Genomic DNA, 17,685 nt, shown 5'->3' with positions numbered 1-17,685 from the left:
TGGGAAGATGGCAATGTCCAGGCACACCCCTGTGTCCCACTTTCAGGGCTCTTTTCTCTTCTGGCCCTCTTGCTCCTTCTCTCCTCCAGCCCTTGCTCACAGGGTCCTTTAAGTGCCTTCCTCACTTTTCGGTGTTGTTCTTCATTTCTTTCAAAGACATCCACTTAAGGAATCAATACAAAAGAATTAAGTAGATGAAAAACAAAACGAACATTTGTAACTATAAAAATGAGTTGATTAAAGTCTTCCAGTAAAATGAAAAAAGTGACAGAATGGATAAAATGAAAACCAACAAATGTGTACTACATACAGGAAACATTTTTAAATATACCCGCTAGTCTTTAGGTAGAATTATAAAACTGAGAGGAGCCTTAGAGAATATCCAATCCAAGCCCCTCTCTTTTCAGAGGAGGAAATGGGGGCCTGACTGATTTGAGTTTACACAGCAACAAAGGGGCAGACCTAGGATGAAACTGGTTTCCTGACTCCTGGCTCTCACCATGCTCATTATGCCAGGCCAGTGTGGAGCTGACTCTGGCTTCATGTTTCTGTCTTTCATAGTAATGACCCTCTTGCCATCTTCTCTTTTTCATTATCCTGCAGGATGTGAAAAACCATGTTGTTCCACTAATCAAAATTGTTTGAAAGGGATATTAGTGGCCATCTAGTATCCTCCAAAATGCCTGCTACAGTATAGCTGACAGGTGGTTTTCTGGCCTTGCTTAAAGACTTTCAGTATCTTCCAAGACAATCCATTCCAAATTTTGGACATCTCCAATTGTTAGGAAATGTTTCCTTTGACAGTCTTAAATTTGCTTCTTTGTAGCTGTCACCCATGCTCCCCATTATACCACTTGGGCCACACAACCTGTATGCTTGATCCCCTCTTCTGATCAATGGGATTAGCCAGGTGTAATGATATGGATGTAATCTCTGTGCCTAGGGAGCTGAGATTAATGGATTGTTGAATTCAAGAAATCTGAGCCACTATGAGCTAAGCCAATAAGGTGTCCAAACAAAGTCCAACACCAATGTGGCAAGCCGCATACCTCCCACCCCCCACCACACCCCCACCTCCAGAGCAAAGAGTGGAAGAGGGATGATGACTAAACTGTCTAAGGAGGGCTGAACCAATCCAAGGTGGAGATGAAGCAGCTCAAGGCTCCTGTGCCAGTCAGTGGTGGGGTTGGTCCCTAAGTAGATTCTTCTGGCCTGGAAGAGATCAAGAGACCCACACTTTGAGAAATGGGCCGTCCTGTTTATAGTCCTGTTTTCAGTTCAAATAGTTTGCCTTTTTTTGCATAGCGAAATGAAATCCCTACCACTCTTTGGCCATGGTATATTACTGACTATTTATGAAATTATTTGTCCTTCACTTATAGCAGTTCTGCAGAACCGAGGCTTGTTTATTGGACACTGTCATGTGATCATCATTTTGTGTCTCAGAGAGTTTATGAAACCTTTTGAATTGTTTTAAAATTTTAGCTTGCGAAGTTCGTTTTGAAAATACAAAAGTGCCCGTTGAAAATGTCATTGGAGAAGTCGGAGGTGGATTTAAGGTGAGCTGCTTTTGGTAGTAGTTTCATTATGTTCTCATTCATATTAATTATTTATTCTGTAACCATTTATGAAGCACTATCGGTACAGTATACTGAGGCAGGAACTTGGGGGAATCCATAGAAACTTAAGCATCGTGAGTAGTGTCAGCTCTTATCGAGCTTCTATGAGATGGTATATAGCCATGAGCCTCTCTAGACTCTTCCCCTGATAAATTGATACCCACCAGATTGCCTCTTTTTTTCCCTACCCATATCCTCTCTTCAGCATGTGACTTGGCTTGGCTTTCTAGGAAATGAAAAAGGAAAATTAAAGGCTTAAAATTTTAGCTTTCACTTCTGTCTCCTAGGGGCAAAAGAAAGCAGGGCTGGAAATTTAAGCAGTATTTTGGAGGTTTGTTTTGATTTTAGCAAACAGGTTTTTAAAAATTCTTAAAATTCTTTAAAGAATGCTTATAGCTGAGGCTTAATTTGCATTTGAACAAGGGGAACAGAGTTAGAAAATGAAATTCCAGGTGAGGAAGGAGGGACAACTAAGGCTACTCTTCCATAAGGAGGAATGTTTAAATGGAGATTAACAAGAAAATGCCCAAAGTGTAAAAGCACTAGATGGAGCTAGCGAATGTCACAGGCTGGAAGCTGAAGAAACTGTTGACAGAAGCTCAGGTGGAGAATGAAGAGAGAGGTAGGAAATGTAAAGGAAGGGGTTATGTTTAAGAGTGTAAAGAATGTGGTAATAGTGAAGAGCTTGTGAGGAAGCATCAGGCAGCTTATAAAGGGAGTGGATGGTACTCTATGGTAGTGTTGGTAAAGGTTTTCAAGTTCACATGCCTAAACTCAACTAAAAGCTGCCTGTGAGCTCTACCCCCTACCCCACCCCTGCATTATCCCAGAGAGTGGAGGGAGGAAGTGCTTGCTTTGGGTGGTTGAACAGTGGGGCAGAGCATGCAAAAAATGTCCTCAAGACTTTGGGAAGAGGGAGGACAGAGCAGCTCCTCCAGTGCCAGCTCTGCACTCATGCCACACCTTTGCCAACACTGCTCTAAGGAGTCATTTCCTGACCTCTGACTGAGACCAGGGAAATAAGCCAGAGGGCATGTGATATTTTTAAAGATTATGGAAAGAAATAACCAAACTACAGTACAAATAATAACTGGATTTATTTAGGTTAGGAAAAGTTAGGTAGGAGAAAAAGGCTCTCCTCCAGTAGGAGAAAAAAGGTGCTCCTCCAGGTCGGGAAAAAGGCACCAAAAGTCGTGCTCTCTCACTTCTTATATACTTTCCTCAGACACCTCCCACAAAGGAAGTGGGATGTGTCTGAGGAAGTTGTGGTAGGGAGTCCTGGGAGATGTAGTCTCCTAGGGTCCTGGCCATTCCAAAACACACAGCCTATATGGCTTACTGAGGAGTAAGAAATTAAGGATTTTAAGTCTGTTTGGCATGAGCAAATGGAACTTGTTATGATTATGTTCTTTGGGCATACTGTCTTACTCATCTTTGAGTAAGTACTTAACATATAGTAGAGCCTTAGTAAATATTTGCAAAAATGAATGAGTGATATTAAGAAGCAGGCTTGGACAATCTTCCTTAAAAGCTAGATGCCAGGCAGAGGATTCTTACCAGTATAAGTACAATCCAATGGATGTTGCCCACAATCTTAATTCAGCATCTGAGAGCCGTGAGCCACCATCCCAATAGTGCTTTTCCCCAAAGTATTTGTTTTCTCAGTTCATATTCATTAACATATCTTTGGTAGGAACAGATTAAACTGCTGCCCTTTCTTCACAGCACTTCATTCATACAATAAAAGCTATAGGAAAACTGGTGTCTGATGCAAAGAACTGATTCTCACCTTTGCTTTGACCTGTGATAGCCTGCTTTCTGCTTCTGTTAGAAGAGATCTTCTCTCAATTGCTGCTAGCACATTCTTCTCTGCAATTTGATGAAACCTTAACAATAAAGTCTTTCCTTCCTCTTACAGATAGCGATGAATGTCCTGAATAGTGGACGGTTTAGTATGGGAAGTTTAGTTGCTGGGATGCTCAAGAAATTGATTGGTAAGTCAAGAAAACATTGCTGAAGTAAAGTCCTTGTGAATAATTGTCTCACACACACACACACTCTCACGCTCTTCTTTCCCTCTCTCACTCTCCTCCCACCCCTCCCCAAGGACTCAGCTATTTAAAGTCACTGTTGAAATAAAAAACCTGAAAAAGAAATAACATTATTTCAGATTTGATTTTATTGTTTCTTTTCTCTAGTGTGATTAAGTTTGAAAAGTGTACTTATTCTTCAAAGTAGTAAATCTTTCAAAGTGGCCTCTATCCAATTTACTTATGAAGATGAGAGAATGTAGGTAGAAGAGAAAAGGACCTCTCCTGACTGGAAATTTACTGAGCCAAAAAATGGTTACTGGAGAAGCCATGCTGTCATTGTGAGGGCCACAGTGTGGCAGGTGATACCATTTTGGCCTTGATGAGGCTAAACACAAAAGGCAGTGTTTTCCTCTTCTTGAAACATTTGAGAACTTATTTGTTGGAGGCTTCTTTTAATCTTGCTCCTTAGCCTGTACAACAGAACAAATTCCACTTTCTGAGAAGATAGAGATGGATTTATCCCCGTCACTCCTATTAATACACTTGAAAGCTTATGAAGATGACTTTAGGAAATCACTTCAAGATAACATGGAAATCATCCTTCTTAATGACTGCTTTCTTTTCTTAAGGAATGACAGCAGAATATGCCTGTACAAGGAAGCAGTTCAACAGACCTCTAAGTGAATTTGGATTAATTGAGGTAATTAAGAAACTGAATGCTATCCTTGCTCATTTCAAAGGCTTTTTTAGTTAGGAACCATACATGCTTTAAAAGTAGAGAATTTTTGTCCATTGTGATGGCTACTTTTCGTCATGGTGGTCTAGGAAACAGAAATAAAGATGTTTTATTTCATGTAAATATCTTTATTAAAACCTCTGTTCTGTTTTGGGATGAGCCTATTCACCCTACTTAATTAATTGCCTTTATTACAAATGAGCATTTCAGGAGCCGTGTGTAAATTGGTTGTTATGTCTGTTCTCATAAACTCCAGGAAAAGTTTGCTCTGTTGGCTAGAAAAACATATGTGATGGAGAGTATGGCCTACCTCACTGCTGGGATGATGGACAGCCCAGGTTTTCCTGATTGCTCTATGGAAGCAGCCATGGTGAAGGTGACTTGTGAAAAGTGGGGCAGCTACCTGTGGTTACCTAGTTTGCCAATTGTAGATAAGTCTTTAACAGCATTTATTTTTCACCCTGTCATGAAACCTCCAAAAGCTCACTCTTTTAGTCATTATGGAATACCTACAGGAGTTTAGTACTTCAGGACACAAGAACCAGTTCCCACTCTCAAGAAACTTATAGAATGGTTTGTGTCATACATATGAAACAACATGAAACCATACTATAGAGTATTATATAATTAAATGAATAAAGGAATGAATAGTTCATAGAACATGGAGATCAGTGAGGGCTGTCATAGTCAGGGAATACCCCATGGAAAAGGTTGGATTTATATTTAACATCTAAATATCCATTGCTTCATCTAGTCCAGTGATGGGCAAACTTTTTAAAGAAGGGGCCAAAAGAAAGGAAATGCTTATCTACTAGTCTGTTTCTAAGGCAACTCTTTCAAAGTTTCATTGTATTGTATCCTACTCATTGTATACGTCAGATTAGGAATAATGTCGGGCAGCCAGATAGGACATTTCAGGGGGCCTGTATCTGGCCCGCAGGCTGTAGTTTGCCCATCATTGATCTAGACTATACTTTTTGTTAGTAGCCAGAGATATACATAGATGCCCACACAGAGCATGGCCTGTCAGTGACTTTATCGTTTGTGGCAGGTGTTCAGCTCTGAGGCATCCTGGATTTGTGTGAGTGAAGCCCTGCAGATTGTCGGAGGCCTGGGATACATGAAAGATTACCCCTATGAGCGCTATCTCCGGGACTCCAGAATTCTACAGATTTTTGAGGTTTGTCTTTTGAGTTTTATACTTCATAAGCATCAGTTCTAATTGCAAGAATGATGGCTAGGCCTGTATCTTGGTTATTTACCATCTCAAGGAAAGGGGAGGAGAGAGAAGGAAAGAGAGAATTTAGGTTACAGAATTTCAGAAAATAATTGCTGAAATTTTTCCTTTATTTTTAAACCCTTTCCATCTTGAAATCAATATTAAGTACTGATCAAAAAGAGCAATAAGGGCTATGCAGTGGGGTTTAAGGATGGGTTAAATGGGGTCACACAGCTAGGAAGTGGCTGAGGCCAAATTTGAAGCCAAGACTTCCAGCCTCTAGACATGGTTCTCAATCTACTGAGCCACCTAGTTGCCTTTTGAAAATTCTTTCTCCATGTAATTGAAAAATAATAATAAAAAGTACCCTTTTAAAAATGGTGGCTAGAGCCTAGCTAAACATAGCTCTGAGTCCAGAGAGGCTGTGGAGCTTGGAGTGGGCTTTCAGAAGCAGTGTAATTGACTGTCGGGTCTGCTCCCTGCCATGTGTGACCTGCTATGATTCTGCAGCATGTAGCATGCTAGAAGAGCAGGTCCAGCCTTAATCCTTTTGTCACTAGCCATGTCTGAATCAAGATAGATTCCATTCCACAGAAAGTTATTTTGTATTAACTAAGTCTCCAGAAGAAAGGGATTCTTCCCTCACAGTTTTGCTATCCCTGTGGTTTTTCAGGAGTGACCTGTTGATGTAGATCAAAAGATACCCAGAATTACACAAGGGATTTAATATTGAGTTTCATTTCTTTCATTTACCACTTGACATCCCATTAACAGCTTATTTTCTTATTGTTTTTCTGGCTTAAAAAGTGGATTTTTAAAAAAATGAAATATGACACTAGGGAAGTAGGACTACATTGCTTACTCATTTTGTTCATCTTGTACCTGAGAGAAGGAATTTTCACAATTCAGGAAGTTTTTGAATTAGCAGGCATGCACTGCAGTGGTATAACAATGAAAGTCCAAGATAGGGTTCTAATCTTATTTAAGCAAATCAAAAAGGGAAGCCCTATTTGCTGCATTATAGTAATTACTTTTTGTTTAAACTCTCACCTTTCATCTTAGAATCTTTACTAAATATTAGTTTCAAGGCATAAGGGCGGCAAGGGCTTTTGTGTTTTTTTCATCAGGAATGCTTGAAAATCCTCTATTTCTTTGAAGATCCATTTTTTTTTTCCTGGAAGGATTATTTTCAGTTTTGCTGGGTAGGTGATTCTTAATTGTAATCCTGGTTCCTTTGCCTTCCAAAATAGCATATTCTAAACTCTCTACTCTTGTGTATTATCCTCACTGGGGCTCCATAATATCTGAATTGTTTCTTTTTGGCTGCTTACAATATATTCTCTTGACTTGGGAGTTCTGAAAGTTGGCAATAATATTCCTGGGAATTTTCATGGTGAGATATCTTTTAGGAGATGATCAGTGGATTCCTTTAATTTCTATTTTACTTTCTGGTTCTAGAATATCAGAGCAGTTTTCCTTGATCATTTCTAGAAAAATGATGTCTAAGTTCTTTTTTTTTTTTTTTTTTTTTTCAGATAGTCCAATGATTCTTCAGTTAGCCCTTCTGGATCTATTTTGAGATAGTTCATATTTTCTTCTATTTTTTTTTAATCCTCTTGATTTTATTTGATTGGTTTTTTTGTCTTCTGGAGTCATTAGCTTTCACTTGCTCAATTCTAATTTTTAGGGAATTCATTTCTTCAGTGCGCTTTTGTATGTCCTTTTCCATTTGGCCAATTCTACTTTTTATAGAATTATTTTCCTCAGTGAATTTTTGTACATTTTTTTCCACGTAGCCAATTGTGCTTTAGTTTACTTCAGTGAATTTTTTGTTCATCTTTTTCCATTTAACCAATTCTGCATTTTAAGGAGTTCTCTTCAGATTTTTGTGCCTTTTATAATTTGACCTATTATGTTTTTTAAGATGTTGTTTTCTTTGGTGTATTTTTTTATGCCTCCTTTACCAAGCTGTTGATTTGTTTCATTATTTTCTTGCATCACTTGCATTTATTTTCCCAATTTTTCCTCTACTTTTTATTTGATTTTTAAAGTTGTTTTTCAGCTCTTCTCGGAATTCTTTTTGAGCTTGAGACAAGTTCACATTTTTTTGGACTTTGGATGTAGCAACTTTGATTTTTATTATCTTCTTCTGAATTTATGTTTTGATTTTCTTTGTCACCACAATAACTTTCTATGATCAGGTTCATTTTTTGTTGTTTGCTCATTTTCCAGCCTGTTTCTTAACTTTGACCTTTATGTTAAAGTTGGGCCTTGCTCCCAGGGTGAAGGAGGCACTGTCCCATTCTTTGAATGTTTTGTGCAGCTGTTTTTAGAGCTAGTTCTGAGGGTCTGTAAATTTTCTGTTCTTTTAAGGTGATATGATTTAAGTAGAGGTGTGTTTACTACTCTCCTGGCCTATGCTCTGGTCTGTGAGAGACCACAAGCAATCTTTTCCAACCTGTAACTGTGATCAAGGTCCTGTTTCTGGTGTGTTGGTACTTCTCACACTGGGCCTGCGACCCAGATCTTTGTATGGGCAGTTCAATAGAATCCTGTGCTTAGTGCTGGTACAGTGATCCATATAATCTCCTTCTGACCAGCTGTCCAACCACCTTACCATCTGTGGTCTAAGAGCTCCAGAAGTTGCTAATTCAGTTGCCCCTAAGACTTGCTGATTGTTTTCCAAGGTATGGCTTGCTGCTGTCTCACTGGGGCATTGCCTGGACTAAACATTCCATCCACTATGTTCCTAGCCCTGATGTGACAGACCTTTTCTGCTAACCTAGGTTGTCTTGGGCTGAAAAATTGTTTTACCTTGACCTTTTGTAAAATCTGTCACTCCAAAATTCGTTTTTGAGGTGTTATTTGGAAGTTGTTTAGAGGGGAACTTGGGAGATCTCAGGCAAGATCCTGCCTTTTCTCCAGCATCTTGACTTTTCCTTCCTATCCATCTTTTCAAGGTCTTCCTCCAATCCCTTCTAGCCTGCCCAAGCTTCTCTTTAGAGGCATCTAGAGACTAATACTCTCCACGCACGCGCGCACACACACACACACACACACACACACAAAGTTAGTCCAGATCTACCATCTTGTTCTAGTTATTTCATAACAGTGCTTATAGAGATTGATTTATGGTTTATGAAGCATTTTATATGCCTTCTCACTTCTTGTGTACATGTCTTTTCATTCAAGCTCACTGAAAACATAAATTATGTCTTATCCTTTTATGTTCCTTGCAGGCTGAGCATACAGGCAAACCCTTAATCCTATGATTTAATAGCTAAAAAAAGATCTCAAAGATCTGGGTTAGGAACATATGGATTAGAGTGCATCGGCCCAGGGACTGGCTGAGAACAGGGATAATATTATAGCTTGAGACCATCTAGGACCAGGAAGACTTATTCTGTTTACCATGAAGCTTTGTCTGGCCACAGACCCACAATCTCCATAGAGACCGAGTAAGTTTGAAGCCTTTATGAGTTGTAACCTTCAGGCCTTTTATTAAGCTGTGGTTACTTCTCTGATGATTATCACATCTCACCAGTGAGATGTCTCCCTTTAAAACCTCTAGTTTTTAAACCATCAAAGGTCAGAACTTCCCTTTTCACCTCCCTGCAAACCTTCCATTGTGAATCCAATGTACTGCACTCCCATCATAGGTGGCTCTCGACCTCTGTAAAAAGATGGATTGGGGATCCGATAACATTGTAGTGATTTCTAGTTGAACTGACTCCCACTCCCCCTTTGCCCATTGTCCTTTGAAGCTGCTAGGGCTCCTTTGCTGATGGAGGATGGCAATCTAGACATTCCTGGCCATCCTCAGGACTGAAAGTGTAGCAGCCATTGTGGGGCTCCTCACTTCTGAAATTATTCTCAGATTGAAAAGTTATCTGAGAAGAGAAATCTCTTGTAGTATTAGAGAAGGGGATAGAAACTATTCTTGTCTGTTTTCATTGCTGACAGGGTGAACAAAGGGGAATTAAAGCTAACCTCCGGGGCAAAACCTTCATCGGGGTTTCTTGGCTTTGCCCAGATTCCACATGATATGGCATCAGGGCAGAGAATCTGGTCATCCACACTCTAAGGATATAATGTTTGCTGGAGAAGGGAAACTGCTCATTTTATACCTTCTCAGCTGCTTCTTGTTTTCTTCAACTGTAAAATCAGTTGACCCCTCATTGACTTTATCATTGGATTTCAGATATGAAGTAAACTTATTAACAGGATGCCTTAATACTCTGGGAACTCTTCTTATTGGTTTAGAAGATGCATTTTGAAAGCTTTTAACTGATATTTCATAGTGCTATGTTTTGTCTTTTCAGGGAACAAATGAGGTCCTCCGAATGTATATTGCTCTGACAGGACTACAGCATGCAGGCAAAGTCTTAACCAAAACACTGGAGTATGTATGCTTATGGTATTGCTGCTTCCAAAGGGTTAATTAGTCACCAAACTCTTATTAGCTTATCCCCCCAGCTCTGGCCAGGAAACGCAAGGAACAAACCTCAGATGTCTGCTCTTTCCCTTTTCCCTCATCTAGCTAGGATGTGAGTCCAAAGCCTGGGGCTGGGGGGGCGGGGGGAGGTAAGAGAGCATTGCCACAAATCTGAAGGGAAGGTGGGATTAGGCCTTCTCCCTCTCCTGTCTCTCCAAAGCTTTAGGTTCTGAGGGGGCAGGTCTAGATGCCAGAGCCTCGGCATCTTCTTGTTAGATTGTGTTTTCTTCTTTTTTAAAAAACATGCAGGATCACAAAGCCATATTCAGAAATAGTTTTTGGGCATTCCTATCATTATTATTGTCATTGTCATCATCCTCATCATTAGTAATTTCATCATTATCATTTCAGAACCTAAGCCATACTTTTTCCCCCTATATCCAAGCTTCTTTCTGGACCAAATAAGCAACATATTTCTGTTATCGGTTCATGCAGGTGGTCGTTTTTTGTTTTTTTTTAAAACATGAAAAAATCTTTTTTAGTCCTTTAAGAAGTCTGAAACATATCACAGAGTGAGTCCAAAGGAGGGCCCATTGTCTTCACTAGCTTGCCCTTAAATTGGAAGAGATTTAGACTGAGGAGCTTGCATAGCATCCCTTCTGGAGCCTCCAGTATAGATGTCTGAAAAAGGCGCCCTTTGTATGTGGCTTAGGTTTGCCAAGAATCCTAGACAAGAAATTCAGGGGTTGAAGGAGGAGGCTAGCTTTCTAGCCTACCTCTTCCCACCATCCTTGAATCCAGCCTCTCCCTCCTGCCTCTCCCCTGACTTGGCCATGGCCTCCTGTCCAGCTCCTCCTGGGCCCATAAGGGTGTTTAGTTTTCAGAGTCTGTGAAGTAGCTTGTGTCTCTGATAGGATGGCAAAGTTAAGAGATGAAGAGGAGTCCGCGATGTCTGGCTGTATCTGCTTATTTGTTTGATTTTAGAAATTGCTGCTGGCCACCAAATAGGAATTGTTAAGATTCATTTGTTTGGCAGATGTCCGAAGGACCTGCAGCAGAGCCAGTTTAATTGAAACTTCATCTCAAGCTAGACCCAGACCTGAATACCTTGACCCAGATCTTCCTTTCTCCCCAAGTCCCCATGCCACATTGCCTCTAAATGAGATGTGACCAAATAATAGCCTTGTGAGCAAAGACAGGTAAGTTCCTCGAGCCAGATTCAATTGTTTGAGGAACTTTTGGAGTTAGAATCCTGAGTCAAAAGCCCAGCTTTTTCACTTACTACAGAGTATAAAGCTGACCCATAGGTACTTCCAAGCACTGATCCCTTCACTGAACCCAAGGGAGGGTTGTCTTGCCAGACCACTTCAGGAGTACTTCTACTGTTTTCTCCAAACATTACACATTTTTTCCAGTTTAACCTTGAGCAAACTTCTTATGCTTTCCGATCCTGTTTCTTTATCTTTAAAATTAAGATTGTCAGTACAAGCTAAGACAATTCCAAAGGTCCCGGTATGAAAAATACTGTCCACCTCAGATTGAGAATTCATGAACTCTTAGAGCAGATTGAAATAGATTTTTTTTGGCTTTATTTTTCTTGCTTTTTTTTTTTTTTCCAAATGTGGCTTTTATGGAAATATGTTTTATATAACTTTGCATGTATAATTGATATATTACTTGACTTCTCACTGGATAGGGAAGGGGCAGGATGGGGGAAGAAATTTGGAACTCAAATTTTAAAAAAGTTATAAATTTTTTTTAAATAAAAAATTTTTTTAATAAAATGAAGATCCAAAAATCTGCCCATTGCACCCCAGCAATATTGTGAAAGGAGTCAGTACTCACAAAATGCTTTGGAATTATACCTTCAATAAACTATCACTCCTGGCAGTAGTTGTAGCTCCAGAATAACACCTTGGGCTTGAATGAGGCTTTCTGTTAATAAAGGATCTAGATAGCAAATAATCTGTGGGCTCCTCACAGCCTTTCTGCTGAAATGCAGTTCTTAGAAACAAACGATCCTAGACCTTTGTGAGAACATTGGCTATGACTGACTCAGAACATTGGTACCTGGCTTATTGAGTAGGCTTGTGAATCCCATTTCAGTGACTTGAGGGAAGGGAACATGATTGTTGCAATGGAACACATGTCGAGAAAACTTCGAGAAAGCCTAAGGAGGAAGATTGATTTGGGTCTGACAGGGAAAGATGGACTCGTGCATCCCAGTGTGGAGGTAAGTATGTATATGTGTGATGCTTTGTCATAGGCCACTGGTCCTGGAAATTAGGTTAGGTGGAGGGGGTAGCCCTGGACTCTTTCCATACTTGACACAAGACAGCAGCGAACTCATTCGTTACATTTTAAGAATCTCCAGGTAAGGTGTTCTCAATGCCCCTTCCATTTCTAAACCCTATGATACATTGAACACATTTTTTGTTATTCATATCGTTGATACTTTTTTAAAAATGGGAACAGCTCAGCCACTTACCTTTTCCTTACCCTTTAACAATCTATTTAAGTTCTGAGTGGCTTACTCAAGCATCCTTCATTCACAAATCTAGATGACCTAGCCTTTTTATTCCACTATTGTTTTGCTTATTAATTACACATTATTTTCTTAAGCATTTTGTTCCAAATTTCCCATAAGTCCTCCTCAGTTTCATTTGCATGATTACTTCAGATCATGAGAGCTCAATAACTTAGTGTTCCCATGTTTATCTACTTTATCCCAGAACTGGGGAGGAGGCTCCTCTTCCAATTGTCTAGTCATATATCTGCATTATGAAAGAACTTTTATAAAACATCTTAGAGAAATAAAATTAGGCACAAAACCAACAGACTTTTTACTTTGAAATTTATTGTATACAGTCTTTTCCATTTATATTCTTCCTGAGAAATCCCAATTGAGAGGTTGAAAGTTTTATCAGCATATAAGCTAATCCACCTTACAGAGAAAAAATAATAAAATGAGGATAAAATAGGTTAAGAATACCAGATCTCTCTTTTTAAGAGCATAGAAGAATGCAAAAAAAAAAATGTTATGTCAAAGGGATGATATTTGGTGGACAAGTTGCTTGAAGCATTATCATTTGCTAGCCTAACTGCTCAGTATGCCTACTCTGCAGGACAGTGCCCATCTGTAAAATATCTCTTCACTCAAGTGATAACATTGGGGCTAGTCTTGATATTCACAAGAACTCCAGAAGTGGGAGCATGAGAGATTTGGGAGGCTGGTTAATGCAATAATTTGATCCCAGAGTGATGTTGGTGAAGTAGCATTAAATTTGGTTCCCTTTTCAAAGTTATGCACTCTGCAGCTGGCATTCTGCTTTTCTTACAGGAGAGTGCAAGGCGACTGGAAGAAAATGTGTATTATTTTGGGAAAACAGTGGAGGTGTTGCTGAAGAGGTTTGGCAAGGTAACTAGCCTTCCCTTTGGTCAGTGACGCATCAGTCCAATGTGGGGACCAATACTGAGAAGGAACTGCAAGTCACCTTGCACTCTGCAGAAAAGCTCTTCCCCTGCCAGGGTTACAGAGCAGCCACTGCCCTTTCTGAAATGCTTTTGTTATCACTTCTGTTCATGGGTTGCATGAGGCTTTAGCAGGTGTTCCTTACCACACCCTGGGGGGAAGAGGAGGTCAGCCTGATATGGCCTTTTTTCAGGGTCCCCAACAACTGATAAAAGGAGAATACTTTCAGAATGCACTGCCTCTCTGACAGGCTCCATTGAAATCCCACCAGTCCTTCAAGGTCCAGCTCTGCAACTGCCTCTAACCCAAAGCCTGCTTTGATCTTCTCTCTCTGGAAGTGATCCTTCACTACAGCCTGTTCCCTGATCATGTCTGGCATTCTACCTACTAAATTTGGAGTCTTGGAGTCGGCTTGACTCACCCTCATGTCCATCCTAGATTTAAGCAGAAAGACTTTAGTATTTGTTAAAAAGAGCTTTCATCATCACCATGAGCATTTAAGAAACATTTAAAAAACAGCCCAAATATTTGGATCTGTCCAGTCTACTCCTTCTGTCTCAAGAATTGGAGTTCCACATATATCTTTGTAACTAAGACCCAACTCATATGCTATGTGAAGTCCTGTCATTATAAAAATGAGGTTTAATAACCTTGGTCTGGCAAGGCTAACCTGGGAAAGGGGGGCTTTTACTTGGGGGTTTCTCTACAAAGATTCCCTCTGAGGCCAAGACTGCTTGATTGCAAATACAGGGCCAGCCCTGTATGGGACTTGTCTCATGGAGGGGATCGGCCAAGGGAGGCCTCCTGTCCCAAGAAGCTCTCCAGCAAGAGCTGTCTGAGCAGCCTGGAAGAAGAGGCGGCAGAATGTCTTTTGGGGGTAAAATTAGGAAATGTCCTGAATATCTTACCATGGGGGGCTTTAGCACAGAGCTAACTGTGCTTTTTCTACTCTCCTCCCTTCTTAGTGTTACAGCTTTGGCTGAAATCTAGGTTGGTTCCCTGCCTACATCAGAGAGGAATTCCCTCTTATCTAATTGCTCTTCCCTTCAGAGACAGAGAACATTGGTGGGTTCTGAAGGTGGTTGTGGATTTCCAGGGATCTCTTCAGGGTTGACATGACTCCCTTTTCCTAGACTATCTTGGAAGAGCAGATGACCATGAAGCGAATGGCGGACATCATGATTAACATGTATGCCATGACCGCTGTCCTCTCGAGATCTAGTCGCTCCATCCGCATCGGACTGCGCAACTACGACCACGAAGTGAGTAGGGAGGGGCTGAGGGCGTGGGTGAGTTTTCTCTTAAATTCAGTACATATGTGGTGGACCTGATATTCCACTCGCTTTCAGTATGTTGTTTTGGAAATACAGTTGGTTTTGGAGAAGGAAGCATTTCTTTGAGAAATGGGTTTGATGACTGTACTTGGCTAGGAAGCAACCTGATCAGTTATTAAAGGGCTGGCTCCTTGTCTCAGTTTTGGTCTTGCCTGCAGAAAAAAATGAGAGAGTTTTTTACATTCAATGATTCCATAACATCTTATCCCCGTGGAAGTAAGAGGAATAGTATTCATCTGTGCCCTAGAACGGGTAGCCACAATTCACTGGGCCTTTGGAGCCAACACTTCCTCCTCTTGGGGCTTCAGCATCACACGGGAAGTGAGGTCAGGCCAAACGAGGAGGCCCTTCCCGCCATCACAGCTGTGATATTATGGCATTACGGCCCCCTCGGGAATTGAGGGGAGGGACGGGCGTTCCCTAACCCACCGCACCAGCTCAAGAACCGGCGTTCTCCTCCTGCTCAGTGGGCCAGAGCCGGCTGGGCTCACCCTTGAGGGCTCCAGAGCCTACCTCATTCTGTCCTCGTCTTCTCCTGGATATGCACTCGGTGGTCACTAAGGGGGGGGTTTAACTCGGCCCCTATTCTGCCCCTTGTGGCCCCAGGCTGCCTCAGTGTCGAGATTACTGCATTATCTGTTGCAAACAGGAAACTTTAAAATCCATTCTGTCGGACTCTTCTTCCTCCCAGGTGCTACTGACAAATATCTTCTGCACTGAGGCCTATTTCCAGAATCTTTACAACATGGCTCAGTTAGAAAAATGTAAGTGATGGGAGGGGGCGGGCGCCAGGCAGATGCGGGGCTTTGGGCATAGGCTGCTGATTGGAGTGGATTGTTGGTTATGTGTCTGTGTGTGAGTCAGCAATAAGGAGCAGATTTTCAAATGAAGATCTTGTTTATACTCGTGTTCCCTAATTATTTAGCTGAATAAGGGCCCCTTCCTCTTTCCTTAGTACCCAGTTAGTAAGTTATAAAGTATTGGAAAAATATCTTCATTCCTTTTGTAGTCAGCATTTTCACATACCAAGTAATCAAATGATGTTACGTTGTCTTTCTTAATAGAGCCATAGCAATAATGAGACCTTCATGAATGGTACCATCTTATCTCTCTGTAGTGGAAATGAGTGGATGGTTCCCACAAGCTTAAGATGATCCCAAAAAAACTTCTCTAGTGAGACCTACAGTGTGGTGTCTGTGCATTGTTGGGCAAAGAAGTAGAAGAGTTCTAGAAGGCCCTAACCCCAACTACTGTATGCCTATTTTATTGGGAGTTTCTCCTCAAATTTTTCCCAGAAAGCTGAACCTTGTGTAATTGTCCTCTGCACTAGCAGATAAGACTACTGTGGGCATTACTGGATCATACTCCTGGAGCCTCAGGAGTTTGTTCTGTGTTTATTAATCAGTAGCTGTTTAAAGAATACAATCAAGGTGCTTAATAAATTTTATTTGCTCTGAATGCCAGAGATATTTGTCTAGAAAAGTCAAAGGGGCTGCCAGCATTCTTTTCTATCTTAGATGACTGGCAAATAGAAGAGTCTTCTCCTCTCCCCAGTTTTTTGACGTTTGGATATTCAGGATAGTGAATCAGCTCCTAATGCTCCCTGTCTCTGAGCCATTTACTTTGAATTTCACTCTCAGACATTCCATGAGCCCCTTCTCAGATACGGACTTCAGCAGGCTATCGTCACTCAGTTCTTTAAGAAGGAAGTGCTTTGGATAATCCCTGTCTGCAACAATAGGATGACCAGAAAGTAGCTGATTAGACAGACTCCTTTTTTCAGCCCTACTTTTTAGTAGTCATCTTTTTTTTTTTCTTTTTCCAGATTCTTCTGAAAATTTAGATGAACATATTAAAAAAGCTGCCCGGCTGGTACTGGAGACTAGATCCTTCCCATGTGCTCATCCCTTGCAAAGGCTATTGTGAGAAGCAGGGAAAAGTGCACCTGGAATCCATATATGATTATGATCCACCATGTCATTGAACTATAATCAGCTCATGGCTTTATATAGGTCTGATTTAGAATGACACCTGCCATTTTTTCACAGAATAAATTAATAATTAACTCATGAAAAGGGTTTCTTAAAAATGTTTAAATGTCTGTTTAATTCCTTTTGTCTTGTCAAATCCCTAAAAGGACTCTATCTTGCCTTGAGAAATTTTGCTAAACTAACTCCTACTACTAAATTTACTAGCACACACTCCACATAATTTGTGTTCCTTGACAAGTTCTTGAGGAGGAAACAGCAGATCTGGTAATCCAGATCAGAATTTTGCTCTCAGGATTGACTTTAACATGTCTCTAGTCAGGAGGGATTTAGAACACTTTTTCATGTGATTATTGATAATTTTGATTTCTGCATCTGAAAACTGCCTATTCATATCCCTTGACCACTTCTCAATTGGAGAATGGATTGATTTCTTATATGACTTAGTTCCTTATAAATTTGAGAAATTAGACCTTTGTCAGAGATTTTTGTTATAAAATTTTTTTCCCAATTTGTTGCTTCCTTTCCAATTTTGGTTGTATTGGTTTTGTTTGTTCAAAAGCTTTAAAAATATTATCAAAATTATTCGTTTTACATTTCTATCTCTTGCTTGGTTTTAAATTCTTTTCTTCCCCATAGATCTGACAGACATACTATAATTTCCCTTTTTATATTTAAGTCATTTATCCATTTTGAATTTATCTTGGTATAGGATGTGTGATGTTGATCTAAATCTAATTTTTCCTGTATTGTTTTCCAATTTTCCTAGCAGTTTTTGTCAAATAGTGGATTTTTGTCCCAAAAGCTGGGATCTTTGGGTTTATCAAACACTAGCTTGCTCAGGTCATT

At 40.3% G+C, this 17,685-nt stretch overlaps 1 protein-coding gene across 1 annotated transcript in view; it reads left to right on the top strand.

Moving 5' to 3' along the window:
- Positions 1 to 17,225, top strand: part of ACAD9 (acyl-CoA dehydrogenase family member 9) — a 40,139-nt gene extending 22,914 nt beyond the window's left edge. The window contains exons 8-18 of the mRNA XM_044656889.1: positions 1,486 to 1,559; positions 3,538 to 3,613; positions 4,282 to 4,352; positions 4,645 to 4,764; positions 5,440 to 5,568; positions 9,930 to 10,009; positions 12,149 to 12,275; positions 13,383 to 13,460; positions 14,648 to 14,776; positions 15,540 to 15,612; positions 16,674 to 17,225. Coding sequence (XP_044512824.1) covers positions 1,486 to 1,559; positions 3,538 to 3,613; positions 4,282 to 4,352; positions 4,645 to 4,764; positions 5,440 to 5,568; positions 9,930 to 10,009; positions 12,149 to 12,275; positions 13,383 to 13,460; positions 14,648 to 14,776; positions 15,540 to 15,612; positions 16,674 to 16,774 — 1,058 coding nt within the window. The 3' untranslated portion in view covers positions 16,775 to 17,225. The remainder of the gene's footprint in view (positions 1 to 1,485; positions 1,560 to 3,537; positions 3,614 to 4,281; positions 4,353 to 4,644; positions 4,765 to 5,439; positions 5,569 to 9,929; positions 10,010 to 12,148; positions 12,276 to 13,382; positions 13,461 to 14,647; positions 14,777 to 15,539; positions 15,613 to 16,673) is intronic.
- Positions 17,226 to 17,685: the final 460 nt, after the last annotated feature.

This window comes from Gracilinanus agilis, chromosome 1, assembly GCF_016433145.1.
Source record: "Gracilinanus agilis isolate LMUSP501 chromosome 1, AgileGrace, whole genome shotgun sequence".
NCBI classification, from domain to species: Eukaryota; Metazoa; Chordata; class Mammalia; order Didelphimorphia; family Didelphidae; genus Gracilinanus; species Gracilinanus agilis.
Note: the sequence above shows the minus strand (reverse complement) of the source record. Positions and strands in the feature narration are given on the sequence as shown.